This window comes from Ictalurus furcatus, chromosome 17 (genome assembly GCF_023375685.1).
Source record: "Ictalurus furcatus strain D&B chromosome 17, Billie_1.0, whole genome shotgun sequence".
Classification (NCBI taxonomy): domain Eukaryota; kingdom Metazoa; phylum Chordata; class Actinopteri; order Siluriformes; family Ictaluridae; genus Ictalurus; species Ictalurus furcatus.
In genome coordinates, this window is record NC_071271.1 from 8,673,467 (window position 1) to 8,698,625 (window position 25,159).

Here is a 25,159-nt window from a genome sequence, read left to right on the forward strand (position 1 = left end):
CTGAGATGGCAAGTTGTGAAAAACCCTCGAGTGACTGCAAAAGACCTGCAGCAACACTTGGATTTTTTCAACATTGCAGTGATTTACATCCTCTCCAAGAATCCATGGACCACATTATAAAAACCCTTAGTCAACTGTACATCGGCTCAGAAGACAAGTATCAGAGAATGGAGACATGTTCCCTGACCAGCAAGATTAAATTCTATTACCACCACCTCCTCCTCCTGAGGAAACGTCATCATTCTGTCTGAAAGGATCAGAAAGTTCACAAGCTTGAGGAAAGAATGGCCAACTAGAGGAAGACTTATCCAGCACAATAAAAGCCCATAACACTGCCACAGCTCAAGACATGAACAAATGGGGAGCCCAGTTACAAGAACTGCAGGACAGCCTGAAGCAGAACATTAAAGCCCTGTGATCCTGAGTGGGATATCACATTGACAAGCAACTGGAGTGGCTGAGGAAAGAAATAGATCTAGATGTGCAATGTCTGTGGTTGGCTGTCTTATAAAGAAGGATGTCCAATTAGAGACATGGTTTCAAAACCAAAATAGGGTTTTTATGGCCACTTGAGAAGAGATGAACAAGCAGGGGTAGTTTGGGAGGGAAGGACTCCATGTCTTAGAATCTACATCTAGTCTACTCTGCAAGACCTACTGGGATAGAGCCTCCCAACAAGAAAGGACAGAAAGACCCCCTACTGAAACCAAAAAGGCCATGTCAACCCCTGGACAAACAAGTGTAGTTCAGGATGTACCATCAAAAGCAAAATCACTTATTCTTCCACTGGAGATGAGGAAATGGTGTGTGCCAGCTGTGGTGGCCACTGGTAGCTCCTGTTCACTGATCGAAGAAACCTGGTGGGATAAGGTCAGAAGGGAAAGAGAACAGTGGAGGTCCTGTGAAGGACAGGCCTTCCTCCTGGCAAATGGTCTCAAAAAGAGGCCAAAGGAAAAGTGCAGTTGAGATCTCTACTACATGGCCACAAATTACATCACTCATTCTATGTGATGAGCAATCAGGACCTTGCCTTCCCTGTCATTCTGGTCTTGATTTTCTTAGATCTGTAGGTATCATCTTAGACTTTCAAAATGACTCCTATACAGTACCCAATACTAGCCTTCATTTCACGTTCCTCCAAGACACAAGGCAGATTGCTTACAACAACCTGTATCTGGCCCTAAATGCTGTAGGTGTGGTGGACCCAGAAACACAACAACAGATAAGAGCTGGTGGACAGAGCAGGTGCTGACCCTAAAGACAAACAAAAGCTGTATTACCCTCTGTCTATTTGGGCATCTGTCTGTACAAACATGCTGGGACAAACCTCTATTGTCACTCTTCAGATTACCACCACATATGAGGTGCCCATCAAGCAATAACCAAACAGCGTCTCCATAGAGTAACAACAACTGGTTGAGAAGGAGGTCAAGGCCATGCAACATCTCAAAGGGCTTCCCTTGTCGTACTTCTACCCCTAAAAGGAAGCGGTACCTGGTTATGTGTTGAGTACACCAAACATAACATCAAAACCCACCCAGATGGCAATCCAATACCACAGGTACAGGAAATCTTAGAGGCAATGCACAGAGCTACAATTTTTAGTAAACTTGAGCTCTGGAGTGGCTACTGACAAGTGGAACTAGAACCTGACAGTATGCAGAAGACAGATTTTACAACCTGCTTTGGATTATTTGAGTTCTGGGTTCTTCTGTTTGGCCTCAAAAATGCAGCTGCTACTTTCCAGAGAATTATGGAGGTCATCATTTCAAAGATCAAAGGCAAATGTTAAGGCAAATGCCCTCTGGAAACTTTATTCCAGTGAAAGCCCAGATACCATATTTCAACTTGTCTAATTCTACACTCATCTATGTTTTCTGTGTATCCCACTCATCTCAAGGATCTCAGGACAGATCTCTGATGTTGTAGCTACATATGCATCGTGTGGATGGAGTATTCTGTCCATGAAACATTGAAACATTGCTCCTAACAACCCAAACAGAATGGTGACCAATTGGTTTAACCCAAATGGAGTGGGAAAGGCTTTTTTTTTTTTTTTTAGATATTGGAGTCAAGGTAATCTGCCAATACCCTTTGGTTAAGATCAGTGTTGAATAAAAGCTTGTCCATCTCGGGAACCACCATTACCAGAGCCACAGGAACTGCCTCATAGTCAGCTTCTCCAAATCGTTATGTGACCTCAAAGGGTCCTTGTTACTTTGCGAGTAATTTAGAGCTTGACGTGGGTAGTAAAATGAGCACTTTATCTCCCAGTGCAAATTCCCATAGCTGAGTACCCCTGTCCTACAGTGAGGACTGTCATTCATGGCCTGATGCAAATTCTCCCGTGTTAGGTGACTTTAAGGTGTGGAGTTTTTCTCTCAGGTTCAGAATGTACTGAATTTTGATTTTGCTGTTAGAATCTAATGATGTCGAAGACACCACAAGGCTTGCACCCGTACAATAATTCGAATGGGGAAAACCCTGTGCAGGCTTGCAGGACCTCTCATACTGCAAACAGAGGCTACTTATCCCAATTCCGAGCATCATTGTGAACGAAGTTACAAATCATAGTTTTATATCATATTACGCTGCTTGTCCAGCCCATCCTTATGCTGATGGTAAACACTAGTGCAAATCAATTTAATTCCTAATAATTCATACAAAGGGTGTGTGACATAAAGGACATGCCCTGGTCAGTCAGGATCTCTTTCAGGATCATGACTCAGGAGGCAACACAGAAGAGTGCCTCCACAATGCTGCATGCTGAGATGTTGTTGAGAGGCAAGAATTCTAGGTATCGCGTTGCGTAGTCCAGTGAAACTGACATAAAGTGATGTAGTTCATTCAAATGGCTTCCATGACGTTATGCTTATCCTGGAAATGCCTGGCAATTTGCCTGGGCTTTGCCGAAGTCCTGTGTTGAGAGAGAGGGAACTTGGAGAAGACATCAGAGAATGAGGAGGGGGGGCTGGACCAGGGACCACCACCATGTGATCCTCTGCCATCTGAACAGCTTCATCCAGGGATGCAGGCCTGTGGCACTGGACCCACCCCACCATTCCTGTCAGGAGTTGAATGATGAATTGCTCCAGTACAACAAGCTCAATGATCTGGTCTCTGTCCTGCTCCTCCACCATCAACCTAGTTGGTGCCAACTTCTGGGTGCTGGAGCAAACAGAAGCATTCGTGGTGCTCATCTGGCATTCAGCTGGCCTGCTGCTGGACTGCCCTCTTGACTTTGGAAAACTCCAGTTGTGTCCATGACAGCAGCTGCTGGGTGGCAAGCTGGGCTTCCCCAATAGCAAATGGATGAGCACAACTTCCTCTGGCCATTCCCATGCACTTGAACAGCTCTGTGAAGGCTCAGTGAAGGCCATCTTGGTGAGTGTCAGGGGTGGAATGGTGGCAGGGGACACAGCTAGAGATCTGGAGTGCCCATCACCTCTCTGTCTTATTCCGCTTGAGGGCTTCGAAGCACAGCAGTTGCTTGTTATGTAGGTTAAAAAGTGCTTGGTGTTGGATTTGACAGATGATAGTAAGGTACTTTAGGATCTCGCTGAGTGGGGACACTTCCATGGATTTGTCCGAGTCTTCCAAAATCCCAGTTTTCAGCCACTGTAGTACCCAGTGTGTGAGGGTGCTCACGTTTATTCACATCATGCTTTTCAGCACACTTTCAAAAACTCACTTCATTCAAGTTCAAGCAAAAAAAATTGTGTCTGTATGAGTGTGTGTAAGTGTGTGTGTATGTTGCATGCTCTGCCAGTTCAGTCTCTCACTCTTTCTATGATTACAGCCATCACTGAAAGCACAAAGTAACACAAATGAGTAGACTGACGGTAACAAGACACAAGTGAGAATCATCATCTTACATGCTGGTTCCACATCCCTCCTCTCTGTCCACAGCTGATGTTCGACCATGCCCCAGCTGTCATACAGGTCTTCTCCATACTGCCTCGTATGAACATTATCTCATAATCCCATGGTTATCCCTGGCTAGCTACCCATAATCCCACTGTTTCCTGGACTAATAGAGAATACTGGAGTACTTATTTCCTTGTCTTTACACTCAGATTGACAGCGTTAATGCTAAGATGTTTCCCTACCCAAACCAGATCTCAATCTAGGAAATGTGTTTAATAAGTCTAAGGCCTCAGAGTTACCACCCACAATGGCCGTGGGATTGTGCTATCATTTATGTGGTACATCTCCTCCTCACAGTAGAATTTATCCTCTATCTTTAAACGAGACCCAGACCATGAAAAAGTATGTCTAGAGGCCCTAGTGTTAGGATAAATTTGTCCCTCCAACTCTCATGTAGCTGTTGAGTTCTTTTTATTATGGACTGAGACACTGTATTGATTATAGGGCCCTAAATTCTGTCATGGTGAAGTAGCAGTCTCCACTCCCACTAGTGACTTGTGTATTCCTGTTCAGAGACTGAGCATGTGGAACATGTCTGCCAAGTGCTAAAGAAACTCATGGACAATAACCTGTATGTGAAACTTGAGAAATGTGAATTTCATCAACCCTCCACGGTGCCCCCATTCTTTGGCTCTCTGTTCCATAATTGTCCTTTGATGTGGAGGTAGATGCTTCAGAAAGCAGTATTGGAGCTTTCTTGTCACAGCTTCATGGAAATCCACCTAAATTACCACTATGTGATTTCCACAAATACAGTGTGCTTTTTACTGTAATAATAAACCTTGGATCATAAAGTATCTGAAGAGCCTGCTGAATAGGAATTTGATGGTTTTCAAGGTGGGTGATAAGGAGGAGTTCCAGTCAGAGCCTCAGACAGCTCTGTAAAGGGAAAGACAGTTTCAGGGACAAGATGGAGTGCAAGCTGCTACAGAACAATGGGAAAGATGGTTGAAGTGGAATGAGAACCATCACTGGTAACAAATAGGCTGGAAACCAAATGGTTGAGGGGAGTTTGGAGAGTTCTAAACAGCTGAATCTGTATTGTATCTGAAACAGTATTCGACTCCCAGGCACCAGCCCAGTGGTCCATTAACACTTCATCCATTAATGACTCCTCCACTGAAGGCACCATGACTCTATTATAATAGACCATACAGTCCCTTCCAAAAGTGTTGTAATGGCCAGACAGTTTGTTTTTGTAGTAGACTGAAGACATTTGAGTTTGGGCTCAAAAGATGAATATGAGATGACAGATCAGAATTTCAGCTTTTCTGATTTTCTGTTAAACAACTTGGAACATGGCACCTTAGATGGCAGACCAGACAATTTTTAGGTGAGCAAATGTATCAGAACAGATTAAAGTAATATTTGGTTGCATATCCATTGCTTGTGATAACTGAATTAAGCCAGCGAACCACTGATATCACCAAACAGTTTTATTCTTTTGAAATGCTTTTCCAGGCTTGTACTGCAGCTTCTTTCAGTTGTTGTTTGTTTTGGGGGGTTTCTCAACTTCAGTCTCATCTTCAGGATATTTAATGCATGCTCAGTTGGTATGGTGATTGACTTGACCAGTCTAAAACCTTCCACTTGTTAACCCTGATTGTCTTGCTGCATTATGAAAATCTTCCCAATTAGTTTATATGCAAGAAACTTGAGAAGATAAATAGATAATGTTAACAGTTTATAAGGACAGTGAATATACCTTGAATAAGTATGGTCCCTCATGGTACATCAATAGGTATAACATAATAATAAGGTCTATTTTTTGTAAATGCATGAATTTTCTCATTTGTTGAGAAAAGGGAAATATATCAAAATATACACAAAGAACATCATTAAATATTAAAACTAACAGCAACAACACTGGTAGCTCTGTCATCATAATGACCTGTCATCTGTTATCCCCGTACCACTTGAACAGTATAAATACCAGAGGAATATTATCATGAGGAGGTTCTCTCTTCACATTGCAACCATTTATGATCTCCATTAACCCACCATTAATGTGTGATTTTCTCTGGTGTTGTATGGTGTAAGTTTTTATCATTTATTATATTTACATCTTTATTTTTACAGGCATGAAGAGTGCAGAAGATTATAGTAATTCAAGCAATCATTTATTTAATGTTTCAAAGTATTATTTTGAGAAGTTCTTGTTGTTGGAGGTCCTGGTTGGGATTTTCCTCTATATAAACTGCTTGATGTTATTCACATTTCTGAAAAAGGAGGCGTTTAGAGAAGAAACTCGATACATTTTGTTTGCACAAACACTGTTTGTGGACACTGCTTTCATACTGTTATCTGGCTTGCTTACTATTGTGAGTTATTTCCAGTACCCCATGCACATGATTATTTGTACTCTCAGTTTCCTAATTCAGTCTATTTTCACCTGTTGTACACCACTGACTTTGGTGGCTATGTGTCTGGAACGCTATGTGGCTATATGCATGCCTTTGAGACATGCAGACATTTCCACCAACAGGACCAGATTATATGGGCTTCTTATCATATGGAGTGTCAGTTCTATAATTCCAGTGTTCAGTGTTATAGGATATTGGGCAGTAGCCCCAGCTGCTGCTCTATTCTCCTATGCAGTTTGTAATTCAGAGATAATGTTAATCCAAGAGTGGCAGGCACATGGTCGTGCCATAATTTTCATTATCCTTTTCATTTTTATGTCTATTATCATTGTGTTCACCTACATCAAGATAATGATTGCAGCCAGAGCTGCATCTTCTGAGAAAAAGAAATCCACCAATAAGAGTCTCAGAACTGTGCTGCTTCATGCTGTTCAACTGTTTCTGTGCATGATACAGTTTTTTAACCCATATATAGAAATGGCATATTTCAAAGTTGAAGAAAACACATTTAAGAATATAAGATATTCTAATTTTATTGTTTTTTTGTTTTTACCACGTAGTCTTAGTCCATTGATTTATGGTGTCAGAGATGAAAAGTTTTTCCTTGTTTTTAGACATTACGCTTTGTGTGGTACTGACCACCTTTTCTCAACATTGTTTGAAATCAAACAAGTGAAAATAAGACCAATTTAAACACAACACTGGATATCATAACCTTAGAGATTTTTGTATGCAGTGGGGTCCAAATGTATGAGACCACATTGAAAATATATTTATTTTTTTACAAAATTGGAAATAAACAAACTTATGGAGTCCATGCCAGCTTGAGTTGACACTGTCTTTAAAACAAAAAAGGAGAAATACAAAATACTCTACTATTCAATAAAGTTGTTGTTGATAATATAATTTGTATATGTGTTGTATTAAATTATTATAAACTTATAAAAATGCAAAATAGAAGCATTTTCACTAGTGGTCTCAGGTATCAGTGCTCTCTCTCTCTCTCTCTCTCTCTCTCTCTCTCTCTCTCTCTCTCTCTCTCCTATATATTCAGGATATGTTGATGAAGGTTTTTACTAGAAATGTGTTATGGTTTGACATTTTAATAAATAAACTTCCATGCTATTTCATAGGCACCTCATTATTATTGTATAATAGTATAAAAAAAAAAGAAAGACAATAATTTTGTATAGATATACATTATTTTGTGTATCTATATAGGACTCTATAATGTATTTTATATATAGTTAATTAGCTGGGATATAAAATTAAACATCATTAGGTTATTAACAATCTGTGTGTCCTTGTGTATAATTTATGGAGAAATACATGTAGCTCTATGATTTACTAAAGAAACTGACAAAAATCAGAAACTGTTAAAATTTGGTAATCTTGTGTCAAACTATATAAATGTTTGGGAGAAAATAAAATATTGTGAGTCAATGTGTCAAACACAGATTGTGGTGTTATGTGTAATCTTTCAAAATTACCAATATAGCTTGAATGCATTTAGGAAAACTATGATTTGATATAATCACAGAAACCTCAACAAAAACACCAAAGATGTAATGCTTTCTGTCAGATGTACATGGGACATATACTACTGAATAGTGATTTGTATGCCATGCCCGTGTCTGTGTGTTGAAACGAAACTCTTCTTTCAGCATTTTCTCTGAAATCAGTGAATTGCCAGATAATAAGCACTACTGTAATGTGTCTACCCTGATAAGTAACAGATGATGCTAAGCAACCTTGCAACCTGTCAGGACACAACAATATCTTTGGAGAGCTTTAGCCCTAGAAAGAAGTGGTTCAGCCAGGCTGTCTAGGCCCCATGAACCCTTGGTAAATCAACAGGCTCATTCTTTACATTGTTACTGATTTACTAAGATCCCAAATAACAAATATTAATTTATGTTTTGTGTTATTCATTTGTGTCATATTGCAAATGACTTACAAAGAACAATTGCATGAATGAAGTCACATCCAAATATGTATATAAATATATGTAAATGAGGTTTTAATAAGCAATAATTAAATTTATTTATTATTTATTTATTTATTATAATTTTAAATTGTAATTCAAGTATGAATCAAATTTTAAATACAAGTATAAATAAAAATTTCTAGACTTTATTACTATTTTGTGATTCTAAAGCATATTTTTTCAGTATTAATACTTAAAAAGTAGTATTATTTGCCAAGTTTTATTTACACCAAGCCTTTCTCATACCCAAGATTGGTTTGCAATTTTGAAAAAAGAAGCACACAAAGTGATCTGTCATCTGCCCTCTAGTCTGCAGACAGAGTATGTAGAGTATGTGTCCACAGCTGCACCCATAGTTTACATCAGTGGTCAACATGAACCTAAACCACTGACAGCATCTTGAACATTTACTGGCATTGGAACCTGTATGAATTTGAATTAGTGTCACTTGGTTAAGTAGGCAGAAAAGCAGACTGTTAACTTGTGATTTTAAGTGGTAAATAGGAAATATCTCTAGGAAAGTCCAGTTTTTATCAGACTGTAGACCACAGGTCATTCACCAAAGCAAATAATAATTGGGGAAAAAGCATATCAATGATAATGTCTGTTAGTTTACCACAATGCAGGTGGACATTACCACAACCTCCTGGATCAGACCCCAGTTTATGTGATTAAGGAAAAGAGTTTCAGATAAGGGTGTTAGCAATAAAGTAGCTCCACAAGGAACAGTTCTATCTCATTTCTTGTTCATACTGTTCACCTCAGATTTTACGTACAACTCAAGTACATGTCAAAAATTTTCAAATGTCTCAGCTGCAGTGGGCACTATCTTTTACACAGCAGTATGATGGGGCAGTGACATCAATGCAGGAGATGCCAGCAGACTGAGCAAACTGATAAGGAAAGTTAGACGGGTCACTTGGACCAATCTGGACTCCCTGTGCAGGACAGAATGCTGGCTAAACTGCTGCTCATCATGGACAATGTTGTATTTATAAATATGGTCAAAATCGCAATAGTATTCAAACAGTGAAGATCATTTTCACAGCAACAATACATAATAAGTCACAAACCTAACTTTATCACTGATTTCCCTATGCTAAAATGTGTGCTTAGGCTAGAGGTTTGATTTATGGTTGAACCATTGATTGACATGAGACTGCCACATACTACAGCACACATATTCTGGAGGATGCTTGGATAGAGAATGGGAGGGTTCATGCAATGATTGATTAACTCAAAGAGAATCAGTGTTTTGTACTGATTCCTGGGTATCAAAATTACTACAGGTATTTCATGAGGAACTTCAGCAATGATATTTCCCCAATCATAGTGTGGTGAGAGGTGGAATTACTGAATGACCACAGTACAATGACTACGCCACCTGGGGACTCTCAACCCAGTAATACCAGCTCATCAACAAACCCAATAAATAGGCTGCACAGATTTTTCCTTAACAGGACACAAGATGTGGATGGACAGATTAATTGTTTTTATTACATCAAAATTTAATTTAAAAATGATTCAAAACCACATAACAACAAAGACAAGATAGAAAGAGATATTCAATACCATAAAAGATTAGTACAGCGCTGAGTGGTACGAACTTCATTGGAAGAAACACTTCTTAACAATACAAAAAAATTACAAAGATTACATACATCACAAGGGCAGTATACAAGAAAAACTAAATCAACACAACAACAACAAAAAAAAACAAAAGAATAAGTCAAACAATGGGGCTGGGGGTTACCAGCAGGGGGAGGCTCAAAGGTCACAGAAACACTCAAATGAGTAGAGAACAACCCAAAAGAAAAAAAAGACCAAATCACTACATCACCTTCATTCACCAGTGCACATGCACCACAAGACTATGAGTCAACTCCCCTTGCTCTTGGACATCCAGCTCCTAACAAAAGAGAAAGACAGAAAAATAGACAGAAATTATACCTACCTACAAATCATTAAATACAACAAAAAAAAACCCACTACATAAATACTAATGACCACATACATGCAAAATGGGGCCCCCCCAAACCGCATCTGATAATGAAACACTAACCAGTTATCACCTATACTGCTGCAGGGTAGACAACAAGAAAATTCAACCCCCCACCAGTAACAAAATGATAAAGATACCACCAATCCTATAACACAGAATCATGCCAACAGCAATACAGCAGTGCGCCGCAGACAACAAGCGAGTCCCCAGTAGCCCCCGTGACGGAATCCTAATTCCATACACTAATCGAAGGCATACACTGTATGCCTGAAATAACATTCATGATTAAAACAATATCATATCAAACTATGATGAGCAAAATAAAAAGAAACTACATACGTAAGGTGCGAGGAATCTCAAACACACAGACAAGATAAAATCAATGTGCACACTGTAAAAGTAACACAGAACATACTTGATATAACCATGTCACCCTATAAGGGAAAAATAAATGCCACAAACAACTACGCTCCTACCTAAGTAATGGGCTGCGGAAGCGTCAACCATGGGAAACAGTCCAAATACTCTCCCACACACAGTAGGAAGCAAACAAGGAGCCCTCCTGCACGCCACTCAGCATGTGAGACCGGAAAAGGCAGTAACTCCATGATGCGATTCTCAACCAGGCAGGTCTATATCCACTACCTCTAGCCATGCTGGGCTCACTCAATACCCCCTAACCAACCAATAGTAGCCCAACTGATACCCCTCAATCCCAGGGCCTAAATATTTCTTTCACATTGGCCATTACCCGCTGGATGGTAAGGCATGGTACCGGATTTCTGGACATTATACAGGTCACAAAGCTGTTGAATCAATATGTTTTTAAAATTGCAGCCCTGGTCAGAATGTATACAGATGGGAAGCCCGAATTTATAAAACCATTCTACTACCCACACTCGCACCACTGTGTCTGCCATGTTGATCCCGTGTGGGAACCGCCAAGGTATATTTACTAAAGATGTCAGTCATCACCAAAATATTCTCTATGCCTGAACTAGAGGGTTCAAGCACAGTAAAATCAATGGGTTATATCTCATTAGGCCTTGATGAAACAGGTGCCCCATAAAACTAGAGGCACCTGGTTGTATGTCCTTATTGAGCTGACACCGCTCACACTCGTGGCACCAGCGGGCCATGTCCCTCACCATTCCTGGATAATAACATCTCTCCCGTACCAATTCAATAGTGCGTCCGACCCCTTGGTGTCCATATTCCTGATGCAACCCTGTTAAAACCTCACCTTTTAAAATGGATGACAAGATCAACTGGAGGCTCTCCTCCCTTCCATCTGGGTGGAAAACATGACGATACACGAAGACCCCATCCTGTTCGACCAAGTGGTCCCACTGGCGAAGAAGAGTAACAGTATCTTTAGATAGCAACTGGAGTTCCTGAAAACTAGGAAACACTCTATGCCTCCAAAATGGGAGTATTTTCCCAATTACTATATCAGCCACAGAACAGCTGTGACACATTAGGAGACAACCAATAACATAACAAGAGTGGAGACAGGACAGAAACCAAAATAAACACACGTGTCACAAGTAAACACAGTCTGAGAACCCGGAAGCGCGTTCTGTCACGCTTTGGGCTGTTCTTGTTCGCTGTAGCAGAGCAGAGCGCATTTTTTTCGGCATGCATGTTAACAAATGAGTGCTTTTACACCAGACGTGAGCAGCAGTGAAGCGGGAGTTTCAGCTTCAAGAATTCACTGAAGACTGCCTTCTTTTTCCGTGGCTGCTTTTGTGCAGGATTATGCTGATAGTGCACGCTGTGACGTAGAGAAATTACGGAAGCAATATCTGGACTTTGAATGAGACGTTCCGGGGCAGGTTTGCAGCAATGTTCTCTGTTAGATGGAATAAATACTTTTGGGGGAAAATATGATTTTTGGGACTTTGCAGAGCTTATACATGCACAAATAGATACATTACACTCCCAAACAGAAGAAAAACATGAAAAATTATGTTATGACCCCTTTATTATGTGAAACTGTATGTCAAATTTATCACTAAACATTTAGGGTTTGCAATATGTGTTTGCATATCCTTATGGACAAATAGCTGTTTCCCCCTTTTTTTTTGTTTAAATAGAGAAACTGTCATCATAATGTGATCAATCTGTGGTAAATTCAGTTTGTTACCAGTGGACAGTCATGATTCAAATAACATTTTATGAAAAAGGTCCACTAAATAATGTTCATAGTGTTCTCAGTTACAAAAGCAGGTGTGTGCTGCTGAATGCTGGAGTGTGTAATGTGCATGTGTTGAAATTGAAGGACTACCCTCAGCTTTTCAACATTTTGCAATTAAAAGACTTTCTCTAATGCTGTGAATCATCAGATAATTAACGCTACTTTAAAGTGAACATACTGTTGGCACAAGTACTAGGGAGTGTTACTAACCAACCTCCATCATGTCAGTGACAAGGAAATATCTTTGGAGATGTTTAGCAGTACAAAGAAGTGATTCATCCATTCAGCCTAGGCCCCTATGGCCCCTACATTAAACAACAGGCTCATTCTTTGCTCCACTGCTGACCTCATTATTTCTTTTTAAATCCAAAATCCGAGTTGCATTCTCCTACATGGCCATGCAGCGGGCAGCGGGCAGTGATGGAAATGCAAAGGTGAAGAAGAGCAGGAGCTGCTAGAACCACGTTTGGTACTTACACCACAAAACCAGAGGAAAAAAACTTGGTGAGATCTCTCATGCTTATCCTTTTGAAATGTCAGTGCCTTTTTATTAATATAGTTATATATAGTAAGTGCATAGGCAGTAAGTTTTCAAATGATATTGGTTGAAAATTATCTTAAAAGTGTAGGAGTGTTTATTTTCTAATTACCAGCATTTATTATTTATTGTTATTCAAAAAAGCTTTTAATATCATTTTGAGATCTTAAAATTAATGATTTAAATGTAGTGTAGACATGCACTTATTTATAAGCTTCTCTCAATATCTATATTGTTCTAGCAAACTTCTAATCTCAACATATTTTTACAAGATCATGCAGAGAAATTGGTATATTTGATATAATGCAAGAAACATGTACAGCATTAGTAAACCTTCGTAACACTAATGATGTAAAAAGTTTTTGGAGTTTTTCCTTGCCACCGTCCCCACCGGCTTGCTAATTAGGGATAAATTCACACATTTAAAATCTGTTTCCTGTGTTTATATGTCTCTGTAAGGCTGCTTTGAGACAATGCCCATTGTTAAAAGTGCTATATAAATAAAATTGAATTGAATTGAATTAAAAGATAGTCAAAGATCACACATTAAATTTTTACTTTGCTCAGTGAGTAGAAAATTAGAGGTTGAGTGTTGAGCAGAGCAAAACAATGGTATGTCTCTGGGTAGTAGATATGGCAGCAGAAATAATTACATTACAAAAATTTTACATTAATTAAAAACATTACATTATGAGGTCACTGACCGGACGAGTCTTGGAGAAAGTGCTGTGGTGATAATTGAGAAACTTGTAGTGGTCACACATTCTTTCCGGTCTGAGAGGATGAGCAGGAAAGTAGACAGGTGCAGTTCCTGGTTCAGGGAGCTACAGTCATCACACCCAGGTACATACATTACTAACATACATATGCTGATGTAAACATCACATTATTAAGGTTACTGTATTGTGACATCTTTAGATGATGCTTTATACAATAACACCACTGACAGGTTATATCGTATAATGCATGTGCATAAATGGGCCAATGTTGTGTTTATTTTTTACAAAAGTTTCCATTCAAAAAGTGATTCGAGTTTTGGCAGCTCTGTGTGCCCTGGGACTGCTTGGAGGTGTTACTATAAGTGTGTGGTTCATAGGTAAGACTTTATTCACTCTCTTTTTTTAAACATAGACAGGTACCTTGTGAATGTATGACTCAAACATAGACATTTACCTTATTTTATTTGTCTATTTCTGTATAGTCAAACTGCTCTTAAAGCCTACCTCACATAGTCCTATAGGGTTAGAGGACACCAGGGAGACTTCATTCTGTAATATATCAGATGACAGCAGTGTGACTGACCCCAGGAAAGGTAGGTTCAAGCGCCATAAAGCTCACTATGCTGCCTATCATACCAGATGACAGTTGCACGAACAAAAGTGTTGGAACAATAGACTTTATCGTAGGAAATAAAAGCTTGATACACAATGAGAAAAGTGGCATTAATGAAGTTAAATACTGTTAACAGTATTAACAGTATGTAAATACTGTATTTAAATAAATGCTATTATACCAAAACAAGTCTGATTGGTCAGAAGGTGTGCACCAGGGGCATTTCTAGAGTTTGATCACTACTGGGGCACAAGAATTTTACAAAAGTACTTCAAAATTTCTAGGGGAATATATATATTTTTAGTTATTATTATTTTTTTCCAAAAACAGCAGCAAAGCATTCAATTCTGGTGGCTGTGGGAGTAGTATTTATTTTTTATTTTTCAGTTTTAAAAAAAAATCATATTATGTAATGAACATTAATGTAAGTATGTGCTGCAGATCATTTCATTAGTTCAGTTTTACATTTTAATTTACTTTACAGGGCTAAAATTGCCTACATTTTAGCTATAAAAACTGGTTACTGTTTGGTTTAAAACTTCATATTTTTTATAACTTGGAACTCTGTTTTGCCATGGTCATTTTTAAACAATTACTAACAACATTAACTTAACCAATGCAAGTTTACATTTTATTTGATACTTGAACATACCTAATTTCTATTACAATTCCTGAAATAATTACACATAGGTATACACTCCGTTCAAAGAGACAAAGAAAAAATGATTTTTGAAATACAAATCTGGCACCTGAAATTCCATCACAATAATACAAAGGTGACTTTTTAAATAACCTGTATATAAGACAACAAATATATTTTAAAAAATTCATTACATTTAAAATCCACCTTCTTCAATCCTAGTCTTGGAAGAGGCCTCTGAAACTGTGAAATTAGCCTTTAAACCAGGGATGGGTTCTGTTCCTGGAGGACCACTGCACTGTCCTGCTTCATCCCTAATCAAACAAACTTGAAAAATCTAATCAAAATATTCAGGATTACTTGAAAATTACAGGCAGGTGTGTTTGATAAGCATTTTCATGAGTAAACTAACTAGCTAGCCCCCTAAATGAACAAATCACTTCAAAAAGCTTTCACTGATGATGACTAAATCACATCCTTTGTGGCAGAATGCCAAATTACAAGAGATAAGTAAGAATTCCTTTAGCAGTTAACAAGCTAATGTTATCGATCAAATCTGTCCCAAGTAAATTAGAGCTGGAAATGGGATGTCCTCATTCAGCTAAATACAAATTCACATGCTACTTATTAACACAGCGATAAGTGTTAGCCTGATAGTTACCTCTCCACAGCTACAATGTCGTATTATGAACTACAGTCTGACTGATAATCATGTTTTCACTGTGAAAAGTGAAGGGAGGAGGAGCACAGAGAGGGGGTGGGGCATATAATTGAAGATGATGCACAGGATATTTTCGCTTCAGCTGGCGTTACAATCAGCCTTCATGTTTTAAATCATTCAATGATAAGTGATAACGTCCAATAAATAGAAAGGCCTATTTTCACACGTATCTACTGTAATCTACCTCATCAGACAATGACTGCGTTTACATGGACAACAGTAATCCACTCTTAATCTAATTAAGACCATACTTTGATTAAGAAACTACCATGTAAACAGCAACCTTAATCTAATTATGGTCATAATCTAATTAAGCTCTAATCGAATTAAGACAGGTGGATTAGTCAATGATTTATCAGGAACATTTTTACTGTGACACAGCAAAATTTTACTGGGGCTCATGCACATCATTTGTGTGATACTTGTGTGCAATATTTTCATATAAACGCACAGGTAATTCCAGGGACTTGTACGGCAGATTTGCCAAATTATTTAAGAATAATAAATTAACAGACTTAAAAGTGTTGTTAAAGAAACACCAGCAACTATTATAAAAATTTTGTTAGTTAGGAGACGTTTATTTAACATTTATGGAAGGAGTTTTGGTTTAAGCGCTCTCAGTCTTGGTTATGCCTTTCTTTTTCTCGGTAAAATGCACTTACCCAGTTGAAAAAAACAAAACAGTAGAAACCATCACAGAACTTCTAATGATTTCCACTACAAATGCCATTACAAACCATCAGTTAACCATTAAAACCATTGTCAAATGTGTTCTATTAGTCCTTAATGGTATCCACTAGACATGCCACCAATAGAAGGCAACAAATTACCAGTAGAGACTCACAGGGACCATTATAGTTTCCATTAAAAACAATACAATTCCCATTATAAGCATTAAAACCATTATAAGTTCTATGAGGGCTTTGATTGTTTTTTCAGCAGGAGAGAGAGTGAGATGGGGGGAGAGAGAGAGAGAGAGAGAGAGAGAGAGAGAGAGAGAGAGAGAGACTTTTTATGGTTCCGTTAATATAACAGTTTCACATATTTACATGTTTTAAAAACCCACCCAAAATAAGTCCAAAAACCCCTTCAATCTTATACTGATTTCACTTTAAATAAAGCCGTAAGAAAGTCCATAGTCCGGTTTAGAGGGTCTTCCATGCTGCTGATGTCCATTTTCTGAATCTGAGAGAGAGAGAGAGAGAGAGAGAGAGAGAGAGAGAGAGATCCTACCTCAAAATATTAAACACATACTACAAACATTTGACAAGCTATTGAACAGTGAAAAACACCCCCTCCTACTAGGAGAACATAAAGACTGCTGTATATCAGCAGCATATATGTCACAATATGAGGGACTGTGAGTGATCTCCTTTGCCCTTGTGTTTCTTGTAATTGTTATGATTGCTCTTCTTTATTATTATTATTTTATATTTCTTATTTTATACTTCTTACATAGTAAATTCACATTTGTTCTGTAATTTTACTCATTTTACCCTTCTTTTCAAATTATTCTGTATATACTGTAGTGCCTTTATATTGTCCTTAATTTATGTACATCATTTGCACTATTTTTTTTTTTTGTTTAATCTATCAGTATTTAATTGTATTTTTATTTTATTTTGTCTTTATATTTTATTTTATTCTATTTTATTGCACTTTCGCACTACCCTTCCTTTATACTGGCTTTGGCAATACAAAAGTACAATTATTTGTCAATAAAGAAAATGAAAACTGAAACAGAGAGAGAGAGAGAGAGAGAGAGAGAGAGAGAGAGAGAGAGGGACTGGTGAGGGAATGACTGTTTATAGTAGTTAGGTCTATCTCATCATATAGGTGAACAGGAACTAAATTGTCTCACGGACATTCCACAACGTAAATCTAACTATAAACCATTAAAATGCGCCATGTTTTGTTCATTAATAAATTAAATATTGTAATCGTTGTGGTATAAGCTGAATAACACACTCCAGACTGTGCTGTTATATGAAAATAATGCATTTTGTGGGGTAGCCCAATATTAGCCTTCATATTAAAAAGTGTTATTACTAAAAAGTTACTATTGTAAGTAACATTATGTATAATTCCTTTCCTAATAGTGTTGCCAATATGAACCTGTTTAGCATTAATTACAAAAGTTTCAATCTTTTGCATCACCCTTCCTATTCCTAATCATTTTTTAATCAAATTGACACCAATGAACTTTCTGTTGCCAAATTTCTGTATAATCTCAACAGTGCTAGACAGTGCTTGGAGAGGTTCTGACTGAAAATGGCTCAGTGTTTTACAGAATCAGTGCTGAGAACTCTTTGCTAGAGATTCAGCTGGAGAAACTGCAAACGTGGCTGCCTGTATGTTACGAGCGCTGGAACTCTTCATTAGGCACCCTTGTGTGCAGACAGCTGGGTCATCTGAGGTGGGCAAAGCTGACAGCTCATCACACACACTTCTAGCTATCAACAGCTTTTATGTGTCAGGCAGCTGTGACTGCTTTCCGTGGGTTTTTACATCTCTAGTGTTGACCAAGACTTGCAATTACAGAGATTTAAAAAATAAATACACCCACAGAAGCTAACTGAGGAATACCCTTGAAATAAATAAATAAACAAACAAATAAAGAAATAAATAACACTGGAAAGGTTTCTGTCAGTGGCAGAATTTTGTAGTTTCTCAGGTTTGGGTGAGACAGGATGGAAGTTTGGAACAAGGCATGAGATATAACAGTATAACCCAGCACTCAGATATAGGCTTTCATTGACTGTTGTGAAACAAACAACAGAGAATTAGCAAACAAGCGTAAAAACAACAGGATATAAATTGTATGTACATTAGTGCCTCTAGGAACCCCTGCTTAGTGTATATGCACTAGGGGAAAATGACAAAAAAAAATTGTGAAATAAAAATTTTGATAATGTATTTATTAGGACTCCACTCTTTTCTACAATTATGGTGCTCTTTGCCAGGTTACACTACTTGTCACAAAACTACCAAAAACATTTCTGCCACAACAACATGTGCCAATGCTGCAATCTTATTGTCATGTCTGCATCGGTTTCCACTGTGAACTCTGCTTCCAGGGGTTTATCATGGCCTAACAACATGGCCACATAGGACTCCATTTCCCATTAGCCATAACCCTTGCATCATTCTAATCATCAGACTCCTGAATATGCACACCTATTTTCAGTTTCCCCCTTGATTGGTTTGGTTATTTTGGACCAAAGAAAAAATGGCAGAGGAACATTAGCCAATTTTCAAAGATTTAGTTAAAAACAAAGAAAGAAAAAGAAAGGGTATGTAAAACATGTCTCACAGTGGAGAGTGGAAACTTTGCCTGTCTCAAAAAAACACTAAAATTACTTTCCAGCTGACACTGAGGAGAAGGAGCCCCAGGAAAATTGTAGTCCTGTAAAATCCATTTGTAGGATTAAACTGTTAGTCAAGAAGAATAAATCTAGAAACCAAAACCAAACCCAGTAGAATGTGTTCATCCAACATCCAGCAGTTAATAAGCATCTTAAATATTAAGATAAAACATGCTCAGAACAACAAGACCTTCCAGGTACATTATCAAATGGAGCTATTATAATTCTGGGCATGTTCTCCCAGTGAAGTATATCACAACCAAATGAACACATCTGACTTGATTAAATTGTCCTCACTCTTCACAGAGAGGTCCTGGTTAACATGGGTTTTTATAATATATTTAGCTATGACCTTGTGCCAAAGATGACCTGTGTGCTCACGCTAGATTGGCCATGTGTACCTTTTTGGCTCTTGGTTGCAATTACTAGAGTCACACTGACAAACATCTTAAGGAGGCTAAACAATGAGAATACAGATAAAAGTTACAGAGCATTTCCCACACATGTCTCAGTTTTCAAAAAACATTTCATGCATTTTGTAGGCTGACATTTTCTACGTTGCCAACAGTGATGATAGTTGTCTCAGATGTGTTACTTCAGTTGTAAATTACAGAATCATTTGATGACAGGAGGTATAGCATGTACATACTTTCAAAGTCTCATGGTGGATGATAATTACTGTTGTAAATCTTGTCACTGACCTAATCGACCACTGTTCATAGATTAACCAAACACAAAGGTGTGAATTTGACAGACATTGGGCAAAGCTACACAGATGGATTTGTTCAAATTACCTCAGAACATCAAAGCAAATTGGAACATTTATGGCAATTCAGGTACTTATTTTAGTCTACAAACTATGATTCATAATTAGACATTATGAAAACAATGGATCCTAGATATAAAATATAACTTCTATTTTATTTTTCTTTTAGGGGAAGCTGCATCACAGGGAAGATTATAGCTTTGAAATGTTTTGGTAATACCTAAACTGAAATGATCTACAGCCAGAAGAAGCATATGAAATATTCTTGTGAAGCAACAAAAATGTTGAGCTAAAATTGTGGCTGGTTTGTTTACTCCAATTAGATTGTGGCACCAGGGCAAAGGTATCCAGGATAATTGGTGGTGTAGATGCCACACTAGGCAGATGGCCATGGCAAGTGAGTCTCTACTATAGTAATCGCCACACCTGTGGAGGCTCCATCATAACAAGCCAGTGGATCATTACAGCTGCTCACTGTGTGTCCACGTAAGGTCCCTCAATAACAACTACATTACCACTTACCAAATCCTGCCGAAACTTGCTAATGTGCATTCTGCTGCACCTGGCATCCTTTCTGATTATTTTTCTTATTTAAGCTACAGGCTGCATCAGGTTTCCAGTTGGGTTGTCTACGCTGGGATTGTTACTCTTAATGCAGCTACGTTGGCTCAGTATATGGGCTACACTGTGGAAAAAATAATCTACAATAAGAATTACAATCACAGGAGTCATGACAGTGATATTGCATTGATGAAGTTGAGGAATCCTTTGAATTTTTCAGGTGACAGTACTTCACATGAGTAGTCCCTATATTGCACTTTTTACATGAATCCCATTTGATAGCTAGGACTGCAACAACTCATTTAACAAAATAGATCAAAGTTGATCATAAAAAATAATTGGCAACAAATTTATTTTCAGTTAGTTGGCCTGCATTATGAAGCATACTATGGTGTGTTACATCACTTCATTTAGACTCAAAACCCATTTGATGGAATTGCCAGTGCTATAACACTAAGCTGTTGCCTCAAGATATAATGTGTTTTCATGTGAGCAGTATTTACATTTTTATTCATTTGTTTGTAGTCGTTCATTTGTTTCCCATTGGAATACATTATCTCATGCTAGTTTGGCTAAAACAGTAGCTCATATGACAACTCAATGGGTTGAAAATTAACATGGTCTCAAATGAATGCAATATGATTTTTTTTTCTCATTTCAAAACTCATGTCATGAAGTGTGAATTATTCAGTGAGTAGTGAAGCTATTTGTATCATTTAGCTTATAAGTAATTAAACTGATTTTTGACAGCCAGCAAAGATATTTATTTTGCCTTTGTTTTGAATTTGTCTAGTTTTAATTAAACAAATCATAATAATAATTGTTGGTATTTTAATATATTTTTTTAAAACAATCCAACTAATAAATTCATTAAGAAAATGATCAATAGATTAATCAATTATCAAAATACTTGTTAGTTGCAGCCCTAATGTTAGTACACAGAAGACAAATAATATACAATCAAGAGCTGGCACCCTTCAAGAGCTGGGCAATATTTGTGTGTCTATATATTACATTTTTACTATAATTTATTGTCAGATACATGAACAGTAAGGATTTTAATTATCCTTTAAACTAAGTTATCTGCATAATTGTTCTCTATTCATATATACAAAAATATTGGAAATGCAAAACCAATTTTTCGGTTTTTGCTATACACTGAAGACATTTGGGTTTGAGATCAAAAGATGAATATGAAATGATAGATCAAAATTTTAGCTTTCATTTTTTGATATTTACAGTGGCCTCCACTAATATTGGCACCCTTGGTAAATATGAGCAAAGAAGGCTGTGAAAAATTGTCTTTATTGTTTAACCTTTTCATCTTTTGTTCAAAAATTCACAAAAATACTTTGCTCTCATCAGGGGTGGCACCAATACTCTAAATGTGGTGGGGAAATTTTTTGGTCTGAGAGAAGAGGTACATCTGTCATGTGTCCATAAAAAAAAAACATACAGACATACATATATATTGCTATGGAGCCAGGGTCTGATTATAATACAATAACAGGGCACAACACACCTTTTAATAAACATCACCGTAGTTTGTTTCGACCTCACACCCATCATTTTGCATTTTACTTCTTGGGAAGCTAATAATGGCAAAAAATCCATTCATAAAGTCAGATAACACTAATTCTAAAATATGATATAAAAATCAAAGACATGTTCATGTTCTGTGATAGGCTGTTTGTCACTGTCTGTTTGGCTAAAAAATTTTCCAGCAAGCCTTACTTACTTTATTTGAAATATGTAATTTGAGGAATGTCCCTGTAATCAGTTCAGAATACAGAATATGTGCATATGTCACTTAAAATATTGAAACATTAGCAATACGCGGTAATGTTGGAAATTAAGGGTGGAACTTCCAGCAGGACAATGATCCAAAGCATATAGCAAAGGAAACTCTCAATTGGTTTCAGAGAAAAAAAATCTAGGCTTTAGAATGTCCCAGTCACCTGACTTGAATCAAACTGAACAAGATTTAAAGACAATATGTTTAGAAGAATGGGCCAAAATCACACCTGAATACTGTGGCCGATTAATTTCTTCATACAGGAAACGTCTTAAAGCCGTCAATAAATTTCAGTTAGCGTGTTCAGTGTTTTTTTCCTGTGTCATTCCACTTTATTACACATAACTTCAGTTATGGACTTTATTGTTGTGAATTCTTTATATTTTCAGATTTCTTGAGTTAATACTGATGTCTGGTGAAAATTTCATGTGAATAGCCTCATTGGATATACTTTTACTGAAAAAAATGTTGACACGTTCAATACTTATTTCCCCCTTTGTGTCTTGGCAAAAGGAGGTAGCACAAAGTATTGTTGCACACCTATATTTAACAAAGACGTTTTTTTTATAAACCTGTGTTGTGTTTGCAATTGTTTGATATCCATGAGAACAGAGTATTTTTGTGAATTTTTTTAACAAAAGTAAACAATAAAGACAACTTTTCATAGCCTTCTTTGCTTATATTGACCAAGGGTGCCATTATTTGTGTTATGTACAGGGCACTGTACATATAGATGTGTTAAACAACTTAGATCATGACATCTTTTATTTAAACCTGCCCATTTTTAAATGATCGAAAATATTGGAAAATTAATAGCTCTAAAAGTCTGCTTTTGGTTTGAGCTCTGGGTTTTTGCCTGTGAAGACTGAATTTGATGTTAAAAAGGATAAACTAACATGAAGACCAGAAAGCTGTCTATGGAAGAAAATCAAGCCATTTTGAAGATGAGAAAAGAGGCAAAAATCAAGCAGAGTCATTGTACAAGCATTGGGCATAGCCTATACAATAATTTGGAATTTCCGGAAAGTGAAAGAAGCCATTGGTGTACTAATAACCAGACATCAAACAGGTCAGCCAAGCTAAAGAAAAATGGCACCTTTGGTGGCAGACCACCAAATTTTTAGCAACGTTTGAGCAAAAATATAGGAATAGATAGTCTTAATGTAAATAACACTTAATGTTATTGCTTGCAATAACTGCACAAAACTGGTGACCCAGTGACATCATCAAACACTAAAAGCATTATTATTTTGTTAAGTCTTTTCAAGCTTGTAGAGCAGCTTATTTTAATTGTTGTCAGACATTACATGAAGTTCAGTGCTGTTCTCTCAAGGGAAGGCATCATCAAATATTAGTTATAGGGATGCTGATTATTTTTAAACCAGTGTTTTGTGGGGGAAAATATTTATTTTTTAAAAAAAGTATGTTCCGCATCCCATATGTTTAAGCTTATAGTATTATTCACTGCTTTTCTGTTTTATGTACTTAATTTTATAAAGGGTGCTAATAATTCAGGAGTGACCTGTAAATGTAGGCATTTCATCTTTCAACTAAAGGAATGTAATGGAAAATTAATTTTTTTATTATTATTATTTAAATGCAGATACCATCAGGCCTGTATGCCTACCACAGTATGACCATGAACTTCCAGGAGGAACACTGTGTTGGATTTCTGGTTGGGGATACACACAGCCTGATGATGGTAAGAGTATGTGTTAAAAAAGAAATTTAAAAGAAATAAAAAAATTATTTATTTGTGCAAAAATATTATAACAATCTAATGTAAGATGGTAACAAGCTTAGCAGTAAAGGTCTAATAAATGGAAGCAGGTTTACTGAAGCAGCTAAGCAAATTTAAGTTTATTTTGCTCTGCACAGTTCATATTCCTGATACACTGAAAGAAGCTCAAGTGCCCTTGATAAGCACAAAGAAATGCAATAGCTCTTGTATGTATAATGGAGAGATCACGCCACAGATGCTCTGTGCTGGCCACACAGAGGGTAATGCTGATGCCTGTCAGGTAAAGTTCTGATCTGTACAGACTTCAGCAATCTCCTCAAAACACTTTTTTGAATAGCAAAAGGGAAGATAGTAAAAATGTTCTTCTTTCCCATAGGGAGACAGTGGAGGCCCACTGGTTTGCCAGGATAATAATGTTTGGAGGTTGGTTGGAGTTGTTAGTTGGGGAACAGGTTGTGCAGAGCCTAATCGCCCTGGTGTATATACGAAAGTTTCTGAGTTTTTAGGCTGGATTTATGAGATAATAGAGGTATGTTGCAGTAATGAACATAGGGGCTGGTGACTGGTGTCCTTTGTGAACAGTATTAATTACTGATGCAATTCTTTATTTTTTTTTTATTAATTAGAATTGTGGGTTTTTTCCCCTCTATGCAGACTTACTAAGAAGCTGAGTGAAAATCTACTATAAAAGAGCATAATCTCCTGAGTTACATGTTCACGGTATTATGGACATTTTTGAGCTTTATTGTTGTAATACCATCACCACTACCATGTCATATCCATCAGGGACAATTGACAGCCAAGCCACCAGAGCATCCCCTACCCCACTACTTATATCTCACCATATAGCCATTTCCTCTTCACAGACTATTTAAAGCCTTACTCATATTGCCAGTCCTGAGCTATTTCCTATCTATACCTGTGTATCTGATACTTGACTAGTTTTTGCCAAGATTTTCCATGTTGGTTTTGATTTTTGTGGATTTTGTGCATGATCTTGGCCTGTGTAACTTCTGATTGTGTCTTTGTAGCCCATTTAGATTTTTATAATAAACACTGTTGTGTATGTTAAACTTATTTATATTTAATTATTTTATTTATTTACTTCTTTATTTTAGCAGGCCCTAAATCTCAAAAACTGTAAATATACTCACCGTACACTTTATCGGGAACACCTGCACAGTCATGCAGTTATATAAACAGCCAATTATGTGGCAGCAGCAT

The 25,159-nt window shown here is 37.3% G+C and overlaps 2 protein-coding genes across 2 annotated transcripts; both read left to right on the forward strand.

The window, feature by feature from the left end:
* Window positions 1–5,860: 5,860 nt before the first annotated feature.
* Window positions 5,861–7,414, forward strand: LOC128621774 (odorant receptor 131-2-like). The gene has a single exon (XM_053647733.1). It carries the CDS (start codon window positions 6,009–6,011, stop codon window positions 6,981–6,983), a length of 975 nt encoding a protein of 324 aa, XP_053503708.1. The 5' UTR covers window positions 5,861–6,008; the 3' UTR covers window positions 6,984–7,414.
* Window positions 7,415–13,520: 6,106 nt separating this feature from the next.
* tmprss5 (transmembrane serine protease 5) lies at window positions 13,521–25,084 on the forward strand. The gene is made up of 10 exons (XM_053647667.1): window positions 13,521–14,110; window positions 14,216–14,326; window positions 17,988–18,123; window positions 19,795–19,908; window positions 20,008–20,051; window positions 20,162–20,324; window positions 20,435–20,619; window positions 23,798–23,896; window positions 24,073–24,215; window positions 24,312–25,084. Exons 1-10 carry the CDS (start codon window positions 13,981–13,983, stop codon window positions 24,495–24,497), a joined length of 1,311 nt encoding a protein of 436 aa, XP_053503642.1. The 5' UTR covers window positions 13,521–13,980; the 3' UTR covers window positions 24,498–25,084.
* The last annotated feature ends 75 nt before the right edge of the window (window positions 25,085–25,159 follow it).